General features: G+C 39.7%; 1 protein-coding gene across 3 annotated transcripts in view; it reads right to left on the bottom strand.

Annotated features, from left to right (window-relative positions):
• KDM7A (lysine demethylase 7A) overlaps positions 1-24671 on the bottom strand; it is a 50921-nt gene that overhangs the window by 8266 nt on the left and 17984 nt on the right. The window contains exons 3-17 of one of the 3 annotated variants that reach the window (XM_081024119.1): positions 19602-19719; positions 19028-19188; positions 17900-18041; positions 14488-14674; positions 13398-13560; positions 11724-11811; positions 10977-11083; positions 8681-8772; positions 8433-8522; positions 7704-7913; positions 5962-6086; positions 4156-4328; positions 2922-3019; positions 1996-2144; positions 1691-1848 (exon numbers count right to left, since the gene is read on the bottom strand). In XM_081024119.1, coding sequence (XP_080880245.1) covers positions 1691-1848; positions 1996-2144; positions 2922-3019; positions 4156-4328; positions 5962-6086; positions 7704-7913; positions 8433-8522; positions 8681-8772; positions 10977-11083; positions 11724-11811; positions 13398-13560; positions 14488-14674; positions 17900-18041; positions 19028-19188; positions 19602-19719 — 2061 coding nt within the window. Of the gene's footprint in view, positions 1-1642; positions 1849-1995; positions 2145-2921; positions 3020-4155; positions 4329-5961; positions 6087-7703; positions 7914-8432; positions 8523-8680; positions 8773-10976; positions 11084-11723; positions 11812-13397; positions 13561-14487; positions 14675-17899; positions 18042-19027; positions 19189-19601; positions 19720-24671 lie in introns of all 3 variants that reach the window. The other 2 variants (XM_081024117.1, XM_081024118.1) reach the window with 2 other exon arrangements.

The following is a 24671-nucleotide window of genomic DNA, read 5'->3' as shown; positions in this document are numbered from 1 at the left end:
GTTTGCCTTTGCCATCTGCATCTCTTCGTAACCATAGATATAGAGATGGGTGGAAAAGCATCAAACAGATTATAGTTGAGACAACATCTGCTGTCACAGCTGTCAAGTTACTACGCTTTCTGGGTTTTGCTAAAAGCAAACATCTTGCTATCTCCCTAAACTGGTGAAACAAGTTACTGGGGCAAAGTACTGGCAATTCTGACCAACTTCTATAAAGGAAATTCACATCACTGTTGATTCTTTTATATATAAAACAAACCACACTTTGATTTTCTTACCTCCGACAAAAGGCTATCATTTATTAAGTAAAATTAATTTAAGAAAACCAGAATCAGCAAATTAAGAAGCTACTACTGAAATCATATTTTTATGCTTCCCCACCCCCTCATTATTCTGCTGTTACATTTTGATTTTGCTACATTTTGGTAATGGCTGTGTTTAGACACAGTACTAAGCTATGACTTATGGATTAAGCAAGTTATCCTGTGTATAAGCTGTGCACTTTTGCACATAGACTGAACGCTCTTCCCTTATTTAAGCAGAGGAACAACCCAGATTAACATCATGTGTGAACCACCATGCCTCTTGGTTTCTCCCAAACAAATCCAATCAGGAAGCAAAGAACAAGACTTGGAGAGAAAAACTACAAGCACCAGTTCTGGCATGACACAAAGTAAGCCATTCCATGGTTTGTTCCTCTGCTTGACTAAAACAGAAGTGAAATATGCGGGAGACCTCGTGGCTTAGCATTACATCTGAATGTGGCCATTGTCTCAATTTTATATTTTTTAAAAAATCATTTTAAGCCTAAGTAATGGTCTCGGAAAATTCAATGTAAAAAACCCTACTGCTGCTGTTGCTGCTGCTGCTGCTACTACTACTACTTGGATTAGTGATATTTTCCTGTATTTTCTATCAACTTTAAATGAACATCGTATTAAATTGGATTTTATACTTCCAATGAAATTTCATTCACAATCATTAAAATCTATATAAATTGTTGTATTTACGACGTTAAAGAACCCTACTGTGGTAGAATTAGTAAACAGTTAACACACAGGTGTCTTTAATCCCATAAGCAGCCCCTGTAAGGTTTTTAGTTTTTAGTTTTTTACACTCCTAATCTCATATCGAGTAATTTGAGAATACGAATGCTTAGAGTTTTATTACCTCTCTAGCTGGAAAAATAAATCCATCTGTTAATGCAAGAATGCATGAGTCACTGCATCTGTCAGTTACCTGCTGAAATCTCTGCACAATGCCCCCAATTATAAATTAATCAATTCAACCACAACAGATTTCTTGTGTTAGTATCTTAGGCACTTAATATCAGAAAGAGAAACAAGGGCATTTGAAGCACATGCCTTCCAGCTTCAAGTTGTAATGGAGAAATGTAGGCCTTGCATGTTTCCAGCAGTCTAGTCACTTGCTTTTACTAGAAACTGTCTGCCCAACTACACAGACCTTTTTAGCCTGGCATGTGCACTAGTAGCTGAAGTCAGATGCCATCTGCTGTCTTAGAAAGCTAGAAAATCTAAATCTGACCAAAAAAACCCACTATAGATATTCCATTGATCTTGATTCCCTGAAGGGGACTGCATCTTTTAGTTTTGGCATAATATACATCTACAAGAGAACATACCATATTCTGCTTTATGACTCTGGGAAGACAGCTTGTCTTTATGCCTACTTTTGGGATAGCTTCTGTGTTCCTGAAGAGAGCTTCTTCTATCAGTGCAGTCTGTGCTCTGCATATGACTTGGTAAACAAGTGGTATAGTGCAATCCTGCCATAGAAAGCATGCCCTGAATAGCTTCTTCCTCCGTACTGGTCGAGGTAGGACATTCCCTAAAAAATAAGAGGAAAGAAGAAAGCTGTATCACAGGACTAAAATGTTTCATTTTCCTATTTAACAGAAAGCAATGAATATAATCTGCTTCAAGCACCTCCATTAATTTTGTAATTGTTCACCACCGCCACCCTTTTTTTACTCACCTTTTAATTGTCATTTCTAGATGTCTAGATGGCTTCTGCGTGGTTTGAAAGAGGTCATTTGTTATTTTAGATTCCTCTCTAAAATTTGAAGTTACTTCCTGTTTCTCATCACCTGAGCTTTCTGACTCCTCAAGAGAGAAATCTTTTTGCTGGTGGGAGGAAAACAAAACTTTCAACACAATGAATACCATTAACTTGAAAACTAATTTCTACTTCATATTTTAATCTTAGTTAATTCTTAAGGTTAAAGGTAAAGGTACCCCTGACAGTTAGGTCCAGTCGCAGACGACTCTGGGGTTGCGTGCCCATCTCGCTCTATAGGCCGAGGGAGCCAGCGTTTGTCCGCAGACAGCTTCCGAGTCATGTGGCCAGCATGACTAAGCCGCTTCTGGTGAAACCAGAGCAGCGCACAGAAACGCCATTTACCTTCCCGCCGGAGCAGTGCCTATTTATCTACTTGCACTTTGACGTGGTTTTAAACTGCTAGGTGGGCAGGAGCTGGGACCAAACAATGGGAGCTCACCCCATCATGGGGATTCGAACCGCCGACCTTCTGATCGGCAAGCCCTAGGCTCTGTGGTTTAATTCTTAAGGTTAGGATGACTAAATATATATTCCTAGAGGAGATGTTGGGTTATGAGGATGGGATGGGATTCTATTTGGAAGCCATGTCTTAGGCAATACAATGTTACATAAATGTATGCTTGGTGTACTTTAGATGCAGATCTATAAAATTTAAAAAGAAAATGGATTTGTGACAGGGTCAGCCTAAAAAACAGTTTATATCTATACTAGCTGACCTTTCATCTAACTCCGCCCCCCAGGCACAAACTGTTCTTGCCCATTTTTGTCATTAATACTATTCAGAGCTAGATGTCCTTTGAATTCTAATGTTTAATACCACCTGTGACACTCTTGTATTTTACCTGGTTAGTGCAATCAGGCTCAGATTCTTCTGAATCAGAAATATCAGAGTATTCTGAGTTTCCATTCCTGAGTTCTGATTTCACACTTTCAAAGAACACTGGAGGAGAAAAAGAGAGGGATTTTAGATTTGCCATATATTATTTGGACATACTTCCCTATAGTTCCTGCTACCAACTGAGCCTTTCATCCTGTGACTGTACATTGCTTTGAAGACAATGAAACTCTTAGTACACATATCCACACTCCAAAAACAGAATTTAATGCCCACTGTTAAGCAGTATAGGAATGAAAGTTTGTAATTAATAAGTAATTTGTTACTTCCCAGTTCTTAGGAATTTAATTTCTGGCCTCAGAAAGCCACTGTAATTGTGAGAAAATACTATATATTCCATATATAGGGAATTCTCAATAGAAATTCTACTTTGATCAAATTGGACTTTTTCCCTGTGATCATAGACAGTCACAATAATTTATTTATATGGGGATAACATACTGCTTGAACTCATTATACTAAGGTCCCCAACAGATCCAGCTCATGAGTCATAGATATTCCTAGCTATGTATTTCCCAATTAACCAAAGACATTGACCTACGTCTATGAACACAGCCATATCTGAATTTAACAAACACTCATAACCCACCTTTAGCCTTTTTTAAAATATTGGCTGCATCTGGAAGTGACACTAAACCATGACATTGTGCTGTATAAAAGAGCTTGGCCTTCTCCTGAGCTTGTATGTTCCTCCCATGTGGCCAAGATGAGGATTCCATTTTTTTTATTTGGGGTTTTAACCAGCCAAAGCCCTGCTTCAATCTGAACCAGGGAATGGACTTCAAGACTAAGGTCAGTTTCAAAAACAAGTCAGCTTCAACTCATGGTTTTTGAAGCTGGCTTGTTTAAACTAAGTATAGTTAGTGTTAGCCATGAACTCTGGTTCAGAAGAAAGAGGAAGGTCTGGTCTAACTAAAATCAAAAGTAAAAACTTCCATAATCCTCCTTCCAGTCATGCAGGAAAAGGAGAAAATGGGGACAGCACACAAGTCTGAGCAGAGGAAGGCTCAATCACATAGTGCTAAGACATGATTTATCATTATGTCTAAATGGAGCGATTGTCAGTTGAAGCTTAACTACCCTGATGAATGATGCCACATTGATCAGCAGTACAAAGCAACAATGAAGAACAGTACAGATACAATAGCCCTGGATTTCTAGTTCAAAGAAAACATACTTACTGTTCAGTGGTTTCTGAGCATCTACACTGCCATCTGCTTCCTGGGAGATCTGTTCTTCTGCCTTAACTGTTATTTCCTTCTCTGACTCTGCTCTTTCATCCTCATCTTCACTGTCTGCGGTGTAAAGACTTCGATCTCTGAAAGGTTGCCTCTCATCTCTGTAATAAAATAACCTGTTACCAAACCAAAAAAAGATCCATTGGGGCCTTGCCCCATCTTTTTAGAAGTAATAGCCAGTTTTCACTGCTTCCTAGAACTTTTACAGTATCATTTCTCATCTATTGAAGAATTTTTCCCAAGTCTATGCAGAATTGTTGGCTGTTATTCTCTTTAACAGAATGTTTAAATCATTTTCAATTATTTGAAACAGGAGTGGAAAACCTCAGGCCAGGAAGCCAAACTTGACCTTCCAAGCCTCTCAAGTTGGCCCTCAAGACTCTCTGCAGGTCATGCCTTCGCCAAAGGCCACATTACCACCACTCTGCGTTGTACAATCCTTCAATGTGTTCTTGAAGTAGGATAATGCCTCTTGCTTGCTGGGGGGGGGGGTTGTGCTGCTGAAGGGATATATGGGGGATGAAGAGATGTGGGGAGCAGAAACACCTGACTTTTGCATTGGTGGAATGTATCCTACTGTACAAATGTAAGTCACACCCATTGCTTTGCCCACATTTGCCTTTGACCCAGACCACCGCTGGCATATGGTCTCCAGAATGTTTTCCCATGAATGAGTAATGCCCTTAGTCTGAAAAAGGTTCTCCAGCCCAGGTGTCAGAGACTGGCTGGACGAAGAGGAGTGGTGGTGAAAACCAGCAGGGAAACCCCCCCCCCCAAGAGAAACCCCGGAGAAGAAAGGCTCAGAGCCAGGGGGTTGGTGATGGGACCCTCTGACCTGTCAGAGGGAGAAGAATGGAAGGAAGTACTGAATGCTGAAGGGTCAACAGGGTATAGTGAGCAGGAAGAACATGTGACAAGGAGCTGTTCAGACTGCGAGGCTGAAACATAGGAGCAGGGTCAAGAGACTACAGAAGAATCCAGGGAGTCTTCCTCTCCTGCTGTGACCAGCTCTCCCCACCCACCCCGTCTCCAAGAATGTGCTGAATAACAAGGAGAGAGGAACAGAGGCCAGAACAGTGCAGATGCAGCTTGAGACTGCTTGGGAAACATCTGGGGGAGTGGAACCTTAGAAGGGCGAGGGAGGCAGGGAACTTCAATCCTGGCAACTGCTCTATAGGGGCAAGACCTGATGGTAAGTGTTGTTCAGTTGTATGCCTTTTCCTTGAATAAAGAGTTAACTTCACTGACAACTGAGACTGCTTCTTCATGCTGACCTGCATCTGACTCCAGACCTGACACCAGGTTTAAAACCATCTATAATAGCAGGACTGGAGCTCAGTGGGGCCCACACTGATGCCTGAAGTCAGAGCTCCAGCAGCGCAAGTTAGCTGGACCTAGTCTACATTTAAATTTGCTCACAATGCCACAAATGGTGCTTCCTGAGGGCACTGGGAGAAATTAAGGAGGAGGTAACATAAGAGCCGTCTGGCAGGGTTTCAAATGCTGCTGCCCCACCGCACAAAGTAAGTCCATTATGGCAGCACTCTATCCAGAACTGCCTCAAGTTGGAGACAGTCCTGCAAAATGTGCCCCTTTGTTCCTCCAAACATTTAATTCCTGTGTTTGGTTACAGATGTTTCTTGCTGTATCCCTTTTTCAGCCCAGATCTGTCAATTAACTACAAGCCGGATTTTCAAAATTGCCTAAAGTAAACTACATGTAGCAAGCTACATGCTGATGTTTTTATACCTAATTATTCTTCCATTTGACAGCAAAAGCCGTAAATCATTGTCCTTCGTTCTCCATTCAGGAACAGTAGAAGATGGCTGAAGAGGCTTGTTAAACCTTCCATTCAGTTTACCATTTGCCGTGTCCTAAAGCAAGGGGACAAAAGATTTCACCTACGGTTAATGGTACTTTAATAAGCTATTTCTCTTTGTAATCCACATCAGCTGTGGTGCACTGCCAAGCCACACTTAAAACACTGACAGCCAGCAAATGAAGAAATCCTGCATTATTAATAGCCATTACGGCAGAGAGAGAAGTCTGTTTCATGTGTACAATTGTCTTTCACGCACATGGCCCAAGTTGCAGCAACTCCTTCCTCCTGCACAACACTCAATTCTCTCCCATTCTCTGGATTGTTGGTGCTTAATACACATATTCACTATTAACATGTCTAAACTATTCTACTTTGCAAGTATGGACGGATGGTACTTCCTCTGAGAAATAATTTAAGACACAAGACCGCCATTACAGATGAATTTTTACAACGTTTCAGCACATATATTATTAAGTCCACAAAGCTGTATTGCTAACAAGAAGATACTCAGACCATAGAAATATAACTGGTAGAGAGGACGCTGTATGATGTCATTTCCCCTTCTCTCCTGAACAGGAAGGAACACTTAGTAATTCCTCCCTCTCTCTCTCTGACCAGCAATGGATGCAGACATGCCTCTGCTTCCTCCAGCTTCAGCACATGCCTGAAGCTGATTATACTGTAAATATTAAGTATTTTGCCTGCATAGTTTTTACTTCTGCTTTTGCTGTGAACCAATGCATGATCATCAAGTAAGTAAATTATATTTTTAAGCTTACTTTCCAGTCTGTTGCTTGATTCTTTTTTAAGCGGGTTAAGAAAGGGGAGCCAGCTTACTTCATAGCCGGACTTGTTCAAAACAAGGTTTTACAACCTAACACCTATGCTTTTAATTTTGCTGCCAGGATAGGATTTTAAAACACTGTTTAACCCACAAACGTGGGCACCTGGAGGGATAAATTGCAATTAATATATCCTCTCCTATAAAAACCCATCCCACAAACTATACACTGGGAACAAGCAGAATTATATACTTAAGGTTCCAGAAATGGGAGGTAATTGGGGATTTGGGTGAGATGTTTTAAAGGAAAAGTGATACCAGTGGGAAAGACCACCATTACCGCAAAACCCTTCTAATTTTTCTTCTTAAAACAGCTCCGGTACCAAATACTTTTTAGATCACAGGAGAGTATGTAGAGGCAACTTCCAAAATATGGTCTGTCCTGGATCTTTTTGGGTAAAATGGAGAAGTATTTGAAAGGTCTAATTCCAGGCTTAACATTCTTTTACTGTAGCCATACTGTATACGTTTATTGCCACACTACATCTATATTTGGTAATTCAAAATTCATCTATTCACATACACCCAAAATGGAAAGTGCATTTTGAGGTCGCTCCTCCCTACCTGTGGTGTCCAGCACAATATATATAGATATATGTGCCTGGATAGTGCAACAACTCTATTTCCTCACCAAACCAGTGGTATTCAATGATGTGGAAAAGTGAGAATAATATTTTCATTGAACATTAACCAGTGATATGATTATACCTCCCACAGTCTTTGTTTTAAAAATGCAACAACTTCCCATTTTTACGTCTGCCATCTGCCCTGCACATTAAATGTTCTAGTTGTGCTTTACTTTGCTCCAATATGCAATTCTGTACTTGCCTCTTCCCACGGGGACATCTCTAGTCTTTTGAGAACTTCTCTTGTGTGGAGCTCCAAGATGTCCAAATTAGATGGAGTTTTGATGGCATGGTCCCGTAGCTTCCTTGCTTTTCGTCTGGAATGATGGGCGGAGGCGGATTCATTTGATGAACGCGAAACTTGGCACACACCAATAATTCCCTGAGTTTTAACTGGTTTGCTGTTCTCCTCCTTTAAATAAAAGAAAGTTATTTAGAGCAGCCTATATTGACAATTCCACACAATTTAAAGTGAAAGAAGGTTTCACTTTCAAGTAGCAGTATAAGACTTTCAACTAGATTATTCCATCCTCTTCCTGTATTGTCTATCACAACAGCACCCTAAGGGACTCTGTCCACTACTGAAATGTAAGAGAAAGAGAATGTTATGCTCCAGCTAAAGATTTAATTCAAATTTCATTATTCACTCTAAACTGCCTTTATAATTCCCCCATAATGTGATTACTTAAACTTTGAATTCTAAGACAGAACCATAGGGTGGGTTATACTCGATAAGTATCTTATAATCATAAGCACCTAAACAGTTTGCCAACCATGAGTAATAAAAGTTTGGAAGTGATTATTTCAGCAAACTAGCAGTTATTTTTGAAGAGAGAGGAGCACAACTAAAGGAGAGCATCTCCAAAAGCTGAAAGTAATCATATGTGATTATCCAAATTTTGCAATCATATTCAATGTATTTTATTCTTACCTCTACAGAACGAATCACTTTAGATAGTTCTTTAATTAGCTGTCCAGGCCTTATATTGTCTGGAATTTCAAAGGCATGTTCTGTTACCAGCTGTTAAGTAAAACAGGAAAATAAGCAGTTAAGTTCCCCAAATACAAATCAGCAGCATATTTATATACAGAATTTTTATGAAGCTGTATTGCATTTTAAAGGCTTTTCTTTTAAAGAAAGAAAACCCACTAAAATTATGACTACACATTTCAACTTACATCTTTTTTCATCCATAACTTTAAAGCAGTAAGTAAAGCTTTCACTCCTTGTACTAAGAAAGTTTGAGGGTAAAAACCATCCTCTTTCAGTTCTGGAAATAAAGACAAACACTGCACATTAGATTAATATAAATGTCAAATGAGTATTTACATTTACATCTCTCTCAACCTTTAAACCTGTAAAAAGTTACTCATGCATTCAAAACTACAATGAAGAGTAAACTGTGGGTTTATAGCATCAACACTTACAAACTTTAGTCAGTCTCAGCCTCAGTAGAAAGTAACTTTCCAAACTTTGTTATCAGCAGGGGAGTAAAACTAGAAACCTACTGAGGTGCATGTTCACTAAGCTTTCTTTAGACTTAGGGGCAGCCCTTTAGCTTCCAAAGGAAGGCCAATGAGCAGCATCTGAATTTTTATTTATAAAAAAAACAAACTGCTCCCAACAGATAAAAATATATTCAAAGCAGTCTGCCCAAAGGTCCTGTACCAGGCAGGAAACAAGAATCAGAGGAAGGGGAAGTTTCAGAGTTGGAGGAAGAGGCAGGCCAGGCAAGTGAAGGGCAGGGTACCTCCCCACCCTCTCCTGCACCACAGTCTCCCAGAACCAGCAGAGGAATGAAGTGCAAAGAGCAGAGGAAGCTTCTATGCAGGTGTGGTCTCTGGCTATGGGCAAGCAGCCTATCATGGGAAGGTATGTAAAATGGTGGAGGGGAGAGTGATCGCCAGTTGCTGCAACTGCTCCATAGAGAGTGGACCTGGGAGTAGCTGCCTAGACACTAGACTGGTGTGTGTAGGTATCTGGAGCCACAGAAGCAAGTGTAAGTGTTATCTTTGACAATATAGAGTGAACTCTCTGTGGTGCATTCCTTTGGGTAGAAGCAGCGGCGTAGCGTGGGTTATCAGCACCCGGGGCAAGGCAAGTAATTTGCGCCCCCTAACCCGGGGCAAGGCAAATAATTTGCGCCCCCTAACCCGGGGCAAGGCAAGTACAGTAATTTACTCTCCCAAGCAGCAGCAGCAGCGAGGCTTCTCTTTCCCCCGCGCTCTCCTGGAGCTGCCTCTTTTCTTTCCTTTTTTCCCTTTCTCCAAGGCTTTTCGCTTTCTCTCCTTAATTGATTCCTCCTCCACACCGCAGCGTTTCCTAGCTGCTTCCCCCCCCCCTTCCCCTCTCTCTCCTCCTCGCTCTGCTTGCCTTGCCCTGCACCGGCAGCAGCAGGCGCAGCCAGACCCCCGCCAGCCAGCCCGCCCGCCCGCCCGCCCACCCGGCTTCCTCTCCTTTTTTTGCCCGCGGCAGAAGGCTTCGCTCTCCCCCTTCCGCGACCTCCTCGCCAAGCCGAGCGAGCGCGGGCTCCCTAACCCGTGGATTTTAGTAGGGGCAGAGAGCTGCTAGTGCGAGCGCGCCCCCCGCCCATGTTGCGCCCGGCCCCCCTGGCACCCCCCACGCTACGCCACTGGGTAGAAGCTCCCTTGACAGGGTGGTGGCTAAGTGAAATGATTTTTAAATCAGATTAAAAAAGAAGACTTGGCTGCCTGGGTTCAGTGCTAAGGTGGTGGCCATGGACATTTCTTATACATGTGCATACTCACAAAAGCATATCCTTCCCACACCGTATTATCAGAACAGTTTTGGTGTTGGAGGTGAAATTTTTAAGCTTTATGTTCAACCTCCTCTTGTGAGGTTGGCTAACAGTCTAGTTACTTGTCAGCTTCAGTTGCTTTCCTCAGTTTCTTGAACTTCTATTAGTTCCCAGTTCAGCTATTTGGACTACATTTACTTTTTAAATGTGAGTCTTATTACTAAGAAAAAAGCTATTTTGGGGGAGACTGGCAGAGAACCTAAATGGAGGTGCATAGAGTACTGACTAATAGAGACTAAGGGAAGCAGCGTACAAGTTAATAATTTGAGTGAGGTGACAACTGTAACTTTAGAGGGCTGTGCATGAATGTGGTCCTGAAACAAATATATTTTCACTTCCACATAAATAACTGCAGTTGACACATATTTAAAGATACATAGGACATTCTAAAGAAAAAGGTTCATATGCCTTCTTTGTCAAAGCCTTTGTACTCCGCTGCACATGAATCATATGTGTATCGTTTACTACAAATGCTTTTAATCCATAAAGCTTCTGTCATATCAAAACTGAACAAAGTAGCTACACTTACATTTTCCAGTTATAAACTATGAGTAACTTATGTCTTGTTTGACTGGTGTACATTAGACATGGGTCTTCCCGCAAATGATAGAAAAAAGTCTAGCCTCACGTTCTTCTTAAAACATGAAATGAGTTACCTTTCAAAGTTTCCAGTAAGTTTTTGGCCACAAACCAACAGATGGCTTCAAAGAAAGGGAATTTGAAAAGATCTGGGGTTTTTAGCCTTTTCTCCATTTCATAACACCTAAATAAACAATTTAGAAGGATTATTTTGTGTGAATATTGATCACTTAACAGTGTTCACCTAAATTATATGGTGTGCAGCAAAATGAAGCAGTCCATGACAAACAAGAGACATCAAGATTTATAGTCAAGAGTAGTAAGATCAAACTTGACAAAATTGGGCAGAACTTTTCTAAGCTCTGGACTTATCTCTTTTGAAGCTCTGTTGCATATTGAGCTGCGACGTTGGACTTCATAATACTAATATATAAACCCAACTTTAAACAGACAGAATTCAAGCAATTTATGCCATTATGGTATGCTTAGAACAAAAAGTTTACTCTCAAGTAATGCAGGAATTAGAATTTATTTTCCAGTTCCTGAGTTTTGCTTGCCAAATTTCAGTTTGTTCTGATGTAATCTTCCATGTTATCTTGTTTAATTTCAAAGGCAAGTGGAACAGAACAAACTATTCATTTCTATCTGGAAATAATTCTTGTAATATTCAGTCCACCCCTGGCAAAATAGCAGCATTGTCTCTTTTATTAGTGTCTTGTGCCATTTAATCTCATTTAATCAATTATGTATCAACTGAATGACAAAAATATTTTCAAGCTTATGGGAGAAGATACATAATAAAAAGAGAAAGCTCCAATACAAACCTGAGCTGCATGCCAATATTGAGGTTGTGCAAAAAGTTTCCTCCAAAAGCCATACAGTCCTGAGAAGTGAGCACAGCATGAATCCAGCCTGAAATGACAGGTAAGTAGAACCTGAGTATCCCTGCTACAAAATATTTCACATGCCCTACATTTTGGACTACAACAAAACACAGGATAGGACTGATACTTTGAAGACCTCCAATATAATGTTTTGTAACAATACTGGCATCACTAATCACACTGGGTGAAAGACATGCACATCCTATTAAACTGTCTAAGTGTAGCAGTTTGGTGAAGAAAGTGTGTGAAAATGGAGAATCCCAAAATCCAAGCCTCTTCCAGCTCCAGCTGGGAACAAACTGAAGTACCAGGATAAAAGTCAAAAGTGTTTATTTTATCTAATTCAATCTTGAAACGGAAGTCTATGGCACACTGAATGGAAACACTGTCTAAGGAGTTTAACCCTAGTATCAGAAACCTCCTTAGCTCGTATAATTGCAATTTATTATTTTTCTTGTGTTAGTTTCTTGCACAATATTTAAAAACCACCCCATGTGTAATCATTAAGTGGTACATGGAAGAGAATATCCAATATATATGCTCAAAATAGGTCAGTTAATGCAGTCAGAAATTCTAAAAGACAGCACAGAAGTGGAGGGATGGTCATTGCTTCTCTGGATTTTTTTTCTCTGGAGCCCTGGAGTCCATTATGTTCTCATAACACCATGACTAGACTTCTACAATACCATCTGTGCTGAGCTCTTGGCTGAAGAATGTGGTTCCCTCTTTCACATTAGGAAGGACATTTTACCAGTAATAAGATCTGCACTGTGTTTGGCAGTTTTTCAGGCACACTTCAAGGTGGTAGTTGTAGCAACCTATAAATCCCTCATAAATGTGACCTTACATACTAAAAGAATTGTCACAAGTCAAGCATGACCATAAGTGACCTCATGGTACTGGCATCAATAAGGCAAGTTTGAAAAAGACATAATGAGATATTCTTGGTGACTATTTCACACTGCTCTCTCCCAAAGGATTTACTAAATCCCAGTATCAGAGATATATTTTATTTTGTTGACTAGGGTTACATAGTCGTTGCCGTAACACACTGCACATTAAATTATTTTGCTTTAAAATGTTGCTTTTCAAATAGAACTAGCTAAGGCATACTTAGTTTCCTAGTTAAAAATCTTAGAAACCCTTTATTTTTACATTCAAAGTAGACTCGAGTGTGAGAAAAAGAAGTTACTCACACTCAGAGGAGTCTAGACCTTATATGTCTGTGTGAGTCAATGATCTGAACAGGCATCCTCACCTGAAGGAGAAATCCCAGAGCAGCGATTCATGCAGACACTCTTAACAATTCTAAGGACAAGTTGTTCCACTATGTCATGAGAGATTCAATGTTTCAGCCACACCCATTCAGATTCAGGCACCCAGCAGAGGCTGACTGGATGGAGACAAGTCCAGAACAGCGAATCTTTCAGACACAGCAGGCAGCCTCTGAGTGGGAACTTTTAATAATTTCCCAACTTCCTTATCCTAAATTGGGTCATAATTGCTAAACACATTAGCATATTTTTTTAAATTGAATTTTAAAGAGTCCTCTGAACACCAGCCACCAAACTCAACAGATATGAGCATGATAATTCCTTGAGGAAAGCATTTTACCTGTGGGAACAAATAAAGTATGTCCTTGCTTCACTACACACTTGTAACACTTGTCAACTTTATCTCCAAAATACACTTCACTCTGGGTAACAGATGAACTCCAAGATTCGTAGATTGCCAAATTTTCATCAGTAGGTTTGATCAAGTAGAATATCTTTTCACCCTATACATAAAAAATATTGAATGAGGTTAAATTTGTCTCTGATACACAATAAAACTGTGATAGTAGCAATTAAGGAGAGGTAGAAGATTATGGGATCAAGCAGGCTTTCCCAAACTGGTGGCCCCGAGATGTTGTTGGACAGCAACTCCAATCAACCCTATTGCAGCCCAACATCATTTTGAGTGCATCAGGTTTGGTAAGTTGGGAATGGGGTATAGGAATGAAAATGCTTAGGTTCCTTCCCAACTGAACATGATAGGCCTAGAAATAATGTTCTGGGCATAGCAAAACAGACAACTCAATAGCATGAAGTTGGAAGAGATCAGTTGTTATTAGCTTTTCCAGCTATCACACCCATTAGTGTTCAGAATAACAATTTTAAAACTCTCAGGCCAATAGTCACAAAATGCCCAGTGTGGTTAAACTTAAAACCTTAATTGAACTAACAATTTCAACAGTGTCATTCATAACCACCCTGAGACCTTCAGGTATAGGGCAATATGTAAATTCAATTAATAATAACATGAGCCATTTAGCTCCTACCCAATCATTGTGCTGCTGTATTGTGCTGTATGAAACTGTGGTTTGGCTTAGTGTGTTGTCCAAACCTGGCCTCATGGTTTAGCTCTCCCAGACAAACTGTAAGACACAGGACAAACCTTAGTTACAGCTCACTTTTGACTGGAAATATTGCACACAACATTAAGCCAACCCACAACTTAGCGCATGAAAGCAGCAAAATGACTGGGAAGGAGCAAAGCAGACACAATCTCATTTCGCATTTCCTCATTTGGGCTAAGCTGTAGTTTGGTTTAGTGTTATGTTGGAACCAGGCTGGTCCATGCAAGAACCCTTCAAGATTATTATTTTAAAACCCATTATGAATACTGTACATTCTATATTTAGAAATCAGCAGTGTTTTCTTACCCAGAGAACATGATACCAGACAGAAGTTCCCCCAAAATCAATATGGAAATCTGTGTAGCTATCTTGAACTCCCATTAAGCAGTACTTCTGAACAAAAGGCTTAGGAAAGACTGAATCATCTGGCCAGTAGTTTTCAACCCAAGAAAGTTTTCTGGCGATTTCAGGGACTTCCACTAATTCAGACATCCTTAAAAGAAGAAACACATACAATAATAAATAAGAACACAGTGAATGAATTTTAGTGAAGGTACACAGATACAACCAGTGTCTATGACGTTTTTATCTGCACCAATTAAGTACAGTAGCTCTACAGAAGTCAAAAGTGGCAGTGGCGGTTCATATAACCAATTAATATTTAGCATATTCTCGGATGCTACCTTTAAAAGATCAAATGGTACTCATTCATTCCTTCAAACAAAGTTATTTTAGAGTAATTCCTGCTAAGTTTTAGACAAAGGTATCATAATCAAATTATTGTGACCTACTTCACATATCACATTAAACCACAAGATAAAACAAACTGTGGCTTAATGTGAATGAGTGCATGCTAGTGTACACTGTTCAAAAGTTCCCAATACACTGGACTTCCGGGGAGGCACCTCCAGCAATGGCTGGATTCCTCTGATGGGGAGGAATCCGCTCCGTGGAAATTAGGGTCTGGCCGCCACGGCGAAGGCGGAGACCCATCAAAAACCACAGGCGGGAGAGGCTTGTGGACGTGGGATTCGGCTGGCACCTTTTGCGCCCCCCCACTCGTGGGGAAACCCGGTTTCGGGGATCCGGAGAGAGGTGGGGGTGAGTGGCGCAGTGCTTTGAATCGACTGCTTTTTTCACGGAGTGAAGCCGCGTTGCTGTTGCAGGAGAGCGCTGACTTTTTCCTGTGGACAATTTGATCTTAAAACAACAACCCGTGAGTAGAACGGAAAATTGGATTTTTAAACGTCTTAATTTGGCACCGAAATGGGGAGGTTTCAAACAGGAAGTCCGCCTCCCCCTTTTGTAAATAGATTGAAGCAAAGAGGCTGCAAACTAAAGCCTTGGAAAGTCTCTCATAAAGGATCAAACTTCCATCGGTTAAATCACTAAACCCCCCCTTGGAAGCAGGAGAAGAGGGGGGAGATTTAAGATCGTGTAAGCCTGCAGGACAGAGTGAAGAAAGTCAAATTACCACTGCTCTGAACCTGGAAACGGGCTGCTAGTAAGCATTGAAGTTTTGGATATGCTCATTGACTGTGAATAGATTGTCTGTTGACAGTAAGTTAAAGAAGGGAAATATCTTGTTTCCATTGTCTCCTTCTGCGTTTAAAAAAGAGTAAAAGTAACTGAAAATTGAAACTAACTTTATTGTTTGAACTGTGCTTAAAAGGATTGATACAAATAGAAACTGTTTCCCCCTAGAGGAAGCCTCTGAAATTGTAACAAGAGCTGAGTTGGGGGAATTTTCCATCTGCAAGATAAAAACTGTGAGAAATTGGATTTGACCTTGACTCGCTAAGAATGTTGACAGAAGAAGCCTTAGTGGTTGCATTTTGCAAGATTAACGACTCACTGGAACAGCTTTTCAAGAAGACGGATGCGAGGACTATAAAAATTGATAATTTGGAACAAAAAGTGACTAATTTGGCACAAAAAGTCAATATTAATACAGAAATTACTCAGGAATCGATACAGGGATCTATTTCGACATGGCAAATCGAGGAGAAGGCGGGGGAGAAAGTTCTCGTTGTGGAACCTAAAGTGGCACAAGTGGTGAGGCAGAGAGCTCCAGCCTTTCAGTTGCAATTGGATGATTATAAGTTGATGCTTTCCAAGACTGAATTTAGAGAAAGTCAGACTTCTAGGATTGGAGCCCCGTTTGGAATTGGAATGGAGATTGACCTCTGGGACCCGGACTTGGGTCAAAAGGAGATTGGAGTTGTGGGGACTGCCAGACTCGGAGGAACTTTGGAACACGATTGGAAATATCTTTTGAATTTCAGTTTTAATTATGGAGATTTGGTTGACTTGTTGGGAAGGAATAAAAACATTGCTAGATGGGAATTCCCCGGAGATCTACTTTTCAGCATCAAAGGAAGGAAAATAAGAACAAGATCAGGAGAAGACAAAGTAAAGTGCATGTATAAATATGAAGAAGACCTGCAGAAGGGACCTGGAAAAGAGTTAAGAGCCTCGGACAGAAGATCACCAGGTTGATGGGCTATTCGGAATTGATGGAAATGACTGGCAGAACCCGAGACCAGGGAGAAGAGACGGTGGAAAGATATTGGAAAAAAGTTTAAAACCTATATATGGAAATAATGTAAAATTAATGAGTGTTAGAAAAATGTTGGAAGTGAATTATATGGCTTTAGTAGAAATATCTTAAGTAATTAAGTATAAATAAGTATTATAGTATTAATGGAAAATAAGGTTAAAATATGTTAAGATAATTATATGACAGAAAATAGAGAAATCTGGAAAGGACTTGCTGAAACAATAGAAATGGAATACAAAAAGGGAGGTGAGAGGAGGTCGATGAAACAAGGGAATGAAAGAGAGGATACTGAGATGATACGATGTGTGTTTTTTTGAATTGTTTTTGTTTTTGTTTGGTTAATGTGTCCGCATTCTGTATTGTTTATATATTGTATTGTATTGTTTTCTCTTTTGCTTTTTTTCCCTCTTCCTTTTTTCTTCTTGTCTTTCTTCTTTTTTCCTTTTTCTTTTTGTAAGGTATAAAAGTAAAAAAATTTTTTTTTTAAAAAAGTTCCCAATACACTGCTACCATTGCACAGATTAAACAAGCCCAAATCTTACTTGTTGTGTCAACTAAACCCATTGCTCATTTCCTCCAAACTACAGGTTTGGATGACACAAGGAGCCAGACTTGGGCTTGCTTCACCTGCAGCATAGCAGAAGCAGTAGGACCCTGGGGAATTTTAAGCAAGATGGACCTTTATGCTGCTAGTTTACATTCAACCATACAGTGGTACCTCGGGTTAAGTACTTAATTCGTTCTAGAGGTCTATTCTTAACCTGAAACTGTTCTTAACCTGAAGCACCACATTAGCTAATGGGGCCTCCCGCTGCCGCTGCACCACTGGAGCACGATTTCTGTTCTCATCCTGAAACAAAGTTCTTAACCTGAAGCACTATTTCTGGGTTAGTGGAGTCTGTAACCTGAAGCGTATGTAACCTGAAGAGTATGTAACCAGAGGTACCACTGTAATTGTAAAGTATGGTTGAATATGACATGAGAAGCAGGCCAATTATATTTACTTTCATTTGCCAATCTCCATATTGTCAAATGCCAGCCTCCAAGACTGATTTTTCTACTTAATTAGAGCAAGCCTTTAGGAAGCCAGGGAAATATATTGTAATCCACTTCCTGATATAGGATTTCAAAACAAATGTGTAAAAACCATATACTCACTTTGTGTCTGAAAATTCAAGGCTGATCACATTTAATACTTTTGGTCTGTCAGGATTTGTGAAATACTTAACATAATTATGGAGCTTCATTTTACTGTCTGCTTGTCTTGCCACATCAATAACATCTATCACTTTATCACCACCTGTAAAAAAGAAAACATTAAGTCTCTACATAAACAAGGATCACCTATAAACATCACTGAAAGTCACATCTCGGGATTTTGGCAAAATATTACTTTCTATAACATTTCTAGTGTTCTTAAAAAGGAGTAGTTAATGATCTAAAAAATAAGCAACAATTAAGTTATATAGAACAAGAAATACTTTATTATATTGTAATGCTCTCTTAAGGTAAAATGAATAACTGTGCAGCACTGAGGACATTCATAGAAACCTGAAGGTTATCCCTTACTACCCAACAAAGTGATCAGTCTTACCAGCAACCTGGAACTACAATTTCAGAGATAGTGACAATGTAGATATCACACTTTTACTGTTGGAGTAATCTCACTAAATCTGATGAGTAGTCTAAATATAGAGGGTGTCATCTAATGCTGTCTGTGCATGAGCAGAATGGGCCTCATTACACAAGGGGGCTCTCATTTCCTATCTGAATCCCCCCAAACCTGCTCCTGACAACAGGGAATCCCTCTGGAACAATTTGAAGGAAGCAAGACAGAAGCAAAGAGAAACCTGCTTGCACAACACTGGATCACACATTTAAAAGCTTTCATCTTTTGAAATTGTAAAGTGTAGAGAACTCAACTTAAACTGAATGTTCTCAAACCTTATCACAGTAAAGATGCAAGCAAAGAAATGTAATGTCTAAACTTCCAGGTGCGAATATTCATCCTTCCAAAAGGCTGCTTTCGCTTTTTTGTTCTAATTTGAAGGGGCCCTAAAGCTACACACAAATTGTCCACAAAGTTGCTTGCATTGCACTGACTAAGAGTTGACATGTTAGTATTCTGCATACCACATTCAGAGAGCAGAGTGACAAAGGCTAAACTCCATTAGTGACTGCATACATCAGTTTAGGTAGCCCCACTTCTAATTACAGTAAACGTGGTTTTATTACCATTTTAATTACTGCACATGTTTTTACCCTGTTCTTCATAACAGACCATACCTACGTATCGTTCCACATCCAGAACAGAGAAAGTAGAGGGAGGAAGCCTGAGACCTAGGCCATCTAATTTAGGAACCATAATGGGAACATCAAACCCATGCTTCTCCAGGTATCTTTGTGTCAACTGGCTGCCATGCATTTTCAAAATGATGTCATCAGCACTACAAAAAACAACAATACTTTTTAACATTTGAAAACTAAATAATTCTTGTATACTACTTTTTTGCATATTTTTATTACTTTATTTGATTGTTCCCCATTCTGGGATTGAAAGCATTCAATGAAGGGCAGGTTATAAATACTGAGTCCCTTCAGAGAAAAGGGTAGGATATAAATAAATGTAATAATAATAATTTTAATTATAAATACTTCAAATTGTATGAATAATAGTAATAGTAATTAATATCACCATCACCATTAGATGTCTTAGCCAAAAAGACATTCAGCTGCCCATTATTTTTAGTGTGTTAAAAGTTTATGGCTTGAAGACAAAACTGTTGTTTGAAGGAGCTAGAAAAAATGACAAGACTTTCTGCACCTGCTCTTATATATGCTCTAATGCAACTTATCTTACCTTGGGAAAGAGCGAGCACGTAGCTGTTTAACAAATGTTCTTGTTCCAGCTTGTACTGGCTTGGAACCATCATCAAATTCTGTATAGTCATGTCTGTGCCAGTTCCTTCTCTTCTTCACTAGATAGTAAGGATTAAAACATTATCTTCTAAAATTAATTGCAACTACCACATTTGTACCTGGCCCTTTCCTCAAGACATTTAAGAGAACTATCCAGTTTTCTCTTTTAAAAATCCCATAAGGAAAGATATGCTTAAACATGCATGGTTGGGTCCAAGGTCACATATGCACATCATACAACTGAAGTACTTGCTTTCTCCAAAAGCTACAGTTCTCAGCACTCTTAACAAGTTACAGTTCACAAGATCCTTTAGGGGAAGCCATATGCTTTAAATAGTGTGGATTAACCCTAGAGAAGCTTCACAACTAATCAAAGATTTGACCCCAGGTCTCCAAGTCCAAGTATCACATCACCAAACTGGATCTCAGACAGTTTCTGACAAGCTGCCTGCTATTAATTAGTGAATAAATCATCCTCTGCCCTGAATTGAAAAAAACAACAAAAAAACCATTTATAAATGAGCTGGGTGATGGCATCATTAAAGAAACTAATATAAAGTCTAGACTACATTTACACTCAGAACTGAAGCAATAGAACTCATTTGCATGAAAAATCTATTACGAGCCAAATATTACAATTCGTAACATTTTCTTAAAGTTACAGCTGGATAATAGTTCCAGGCTTCATAAACCATAGTTTAATAGTAACAGGAACAAACATTGGGCAGAGTATTCCCTCCCCCTCTTGCTGCATCATTTCTGGCTTGTGACTCCTAGCTTATATTTCTGGTCTGTAAACTGCCATAAAGCCATGGTTGAGACAGAAGAGAAACTCTGGCTTAATACAAGCAAGAAACAAAGTACTGAAGGGAGCAGTGCTAGAAGAGAGGTGCTTGTTCAGGGTTTGTTCTCCATTTCAGAAAAACATGCCTGGAACCAGGCCATACTGTACTCTCAAAAGGGAGAACCAAAGTAGCCCTTGCACTACAATTCTCATCATTCCTGGAGCTGATGGGAGCTGTAGTCCAACAACATCTGGAGAGTACCACATTGTTATAAATGCTTGTAGAGCAGGAGTAGCCAATTTGCAGTCCCTTCTTTACTCTAGGATCTCAGCATGGTTTATATGGGGTTCACAATTTTCCATCTGGGGCAAGCTTCTTATTTAAATTCTCTCTCACACTAAAAAGGTATACTGATTTAATTATTTTAGGTGGTGGATATATCCGTAAAAGAAAGATGTTGATTAAAATCCCTAAACTTAGAATTTATATCATTTCCCTAGCCATTCTTAATTCAAGCATTACACTCAGGGGACAGAATTCACTAAACCAGCTCTGTCAATGGAAGACCTATGCAAGGGCTTCCACTTGCATAAGAGAGCTTTCCCTCCTCTTCCATCTGAACCCCCCAAAATTGGTTCAAGTGGAAGGTCAGAAGAACCCTCAGAATAGCACATTGTGGGAGGAGAGGAGGGTTGTTCTATTTGGTAAGTTGAAATGCATGCACAGGTGGAACGAATGGAAGAGTGCAACACCGAATTCCACCTAGTATCTTATTCCTATCTTTCACCTTCCAACTGTCAACCATGACAGCACACTTCAAGCATTCAAAAATAATGTGTGAAGCATGCTACAGGCACACCACTCCAGCCCAACCTTTCCATGTTGCGTAGGAAGGTCTGAAAGGTATTGGGGGGGGGGGGGGGTTCCAACCATGCCTAGATGAACATGCTTCAAAGCATGTATTATTTTGAACATCTGAAAGAGTTTACTACTAATTGTTATTTATGAAATCTTGTGTCCACTGAAGCTACTGTTCTTTATGGGTTTTTTTAAAATAAAAAAATAAATTTAATTCTCCACATTGAGCCGCTGACAGAGTATTTGTAATTTCATCTGGGCATTCTGAACTCATTAAGCTTTCATTGTTTCAAAACCAATGGATTGTATTACTCCAACTAATCAAAGGAGCAGAAGGGCATTACTACAATATATGCTTGACTGTCATCCATCTCTCTCAATACAACTGCAAGTTGCAGTTTACTACTCAGAAGTAGTATGAAATCTGAAACTTAAGTTGGAAAACATGTCACGCAGAAATTTGAGGCGTACACCACAAGCCAAACTGCACAGTAGTCAAACAGCTTGTGTCCTACTTCATGATTAAAAGGGATGCAAAGTCATATGGGCCTGGCAACAAAGTTTATGCTTTGCCTGGATCACAGTCTAGAGAAGGTTCAGTGCACACAGGATGGCCGATACACAGAAACCACTTTCAATGGCTCTTTTTAAAAAAACAAAAACAAAAACTGGCTTCATACTCCAAACCATTTTATGTGGCAGCTCATCACAAAGACTTGGTACATTTTCTGTATAGCAAATATTAAGAGCTTTGTAGTAGCCTGTATTATACATGAAAACAGCTTGCTGTAGCAAGGCAGCTGCCATAGGCAACCACTTAAGGGAGACTTCCATGTGGCAGTCGTTTCGTGTGTGCCTTGGGTGTGCATATTTCTGTGCGGAATGATGCATATCATTCTTTCCATGTGTACACACCTGTTTCTTCAAGCTCAGTGACCACTTTGGAAAGCAGCCAATGTTATCTGACAGTTATTAAGGTGGGCAGCTGCACTACAAAAGACACAAGACAAAGCCTCTGATGTAACTGAACTTCTCTATAGAACAAATTGGTATGTGGATTAACAGGCTAGTATTACTTGCCAGTAGTTATAAATTGCATTTTTTTTAAAGGTAAAGATTACTGTGGTCAAAGTTTTCAATACTTATTCTAACAAATATTAGGTTAGCTTCAATAAGAGAAATAAAAACAAAATCGCAATTCAACAGTATCACACATATGAAAAGATTAAAAGAAGAAATCTATTAGAGTCCAGTGTACCTTTGCAATAACTTTCAGAAAGGCAAACATCTCATTTATCTGTAAGTTCAAGGTGGTATAATATATTATAAGCAATTATCCTAAAATTATTAGCCCGAGCTATGAATTTTATACTGTACCTTCTAAAGGACACTTAAGAAAACACATTTTCAAACAGATAAACATTGTAACCTACCCTGAGAAGCAATGTTAAACATTGCTTAATGTTTAATGGGGGTTCAAATAATATTCAGGAATAAATCATAGATAAAAGTCCATGAAGCATTAATTTCAGTTTCATCTTCCAACTGTTAACTTCTCAAAGGGAATTATTTGAGGCTTAAACTGGAGAGGGGCTCCTAGGCACACCCACCCGACTCCTCAACTTTCCCAGATTGAGAAGGAAGGCCAGAAGGTGACTTAAGCACATCTGCCTGTCTTAGAAGCTTCCCTGCAGCTTTCCAAATGCAATTCCTCAATGATATTTGAAAGCAGCGAACAGATTCTTTTGCTTTACCATTAGTGACAAAAACTAAATTAAGATTCTTAGGATACTACACAACTACAGCTATTTGGGCAGATCAAGATATGTGAAATCAGGATGATCTATTTATTCAGGATGGATCTATTTCTTATCACAATACAGTCACAAAGCAGGCCAGGACTTTCAGTCCTGAACAGAGTGTTTCACCCTGTACCTTCGTCAGGTACAATCAGATTGGCCTGGCAATCACCCTTTAACACAGTGCCATAGAAAGTCCAGTGATCTGCTGACTGGTCTGCTTGGCCTTCTTGCATGGTAAAGGAATCCTCTGTTCTTTGTTGGGTGTGACTGTTTCCTAACAACCACAATAGGCCCTATATGTGCATGCTAGAGAGCACCAAATCTTAACAGCCATCTGCTAAATGGCTCCAGCATTCTGGAACCTATTTCAGGGCCTTGAAAGGGACACCAAGCTCAACAGGAAGATTTGGAGCAACAGGCCAAGAGGCTGGGAGCTTAACTGATACTCCAATCAAGATTCAGCAAGGAATAGCATAGTTAATTTCATACTGGAAATGATGGTATTCTGAGGGCTACTGATCAGACACATTTTACAGAATGTGTAAAAAGCAAAAAACCACCAAACCTTTGGGAAATTCTGAAATGGATAGCATTGCTAAGATCTAGTAAGTAAAACTCTCCTGAATGAAAGCTCACCATTTAGAGCTATAGCTCATTCTGAACAGACAGTAAAGAAAACATGATCTAGTACTGCACATTTTAAGAGTGCACTTGGCATTCTAGAACCAGATGATGAAAGGGTTTCACTGTGTGAGCTATTGCTGGGGACAGTAAACTCATTATTTGTTTAGAATAAGAATGTATTATATGTAATCTGTGAACATCAGACTAAAAAGATGCTTCTTCTGTTTCTATAGAAACACATGTTGAGTTGGTAGAGCACAAGACTTCATCTCAGTGTCGTGGGTTTGAGCCCCACCTTGAGCAAAAAAATCCTGCATTTCAGGGGGTTGAACCCAAGTGGTCCCTTCCAACTCCATGATTCTATGATCTATGATGAATGTTTCCAAGTCAAGAAACCAGCTTTGCCAACACAGGAGATCAGAAGGACCCCACATGCTCACATACTCCTCCACTTCCCTTTCATGTTCTGAGCTGACCATGATGCAGCATTATGTCAACTTTCACAAACTGCAGGTAACTCAAATCACAGTTTGCAAAATTCTTAAGCATAGTTGCAAACCACAGTTTGGAGCTAAAAGGTGTAAGAATACTGGTGCGTATGGAATGCTGCATCATGGCTAACCCATGTAATGCAGTTTATTTGCACAGGTCAGGCTGCTATGCCAGCAGTCTTTTCTCAATAAAACAAATATGGCCACTGTCACACCTCCCTTTGTTATATCTGGACTGCAATGCATTCTACAATACCCTTGAAAAGAACTCATATTGCTCCCAATACAAAATGCAATCAGAATGGCTGAAAATTATTTTTATTTTTTTAGCATACAGTTGTACCTTGGTTGTCGAATAGAATCCATTCTGGAAGTCCATTCGACTTCCAAAAATGTTCGACAACCAAGGCGCAGCTTCCGAATGGCTGCAGGAGCTTCCTGCACTCAACTG

The sequence above is a fragment of the Podarcis pityusensis genome (assembly GCF_964106645.2).
Source record: "Podarcis pityusensis genome assembly, chromosome: 10".
Taxonomy (NCBI): domain Eukaryota; kingdom Metazoa; phylum Chordata; class Lepidosauria; order Squamata; family Lacertidae; genus Podarcis; species Podarcis pityusensis.
The sequence above is the reverse complement of the archived record's forward strand: the minus strand, read 5'-3'. Positions and strand labels throughout refer to the sequence as shown.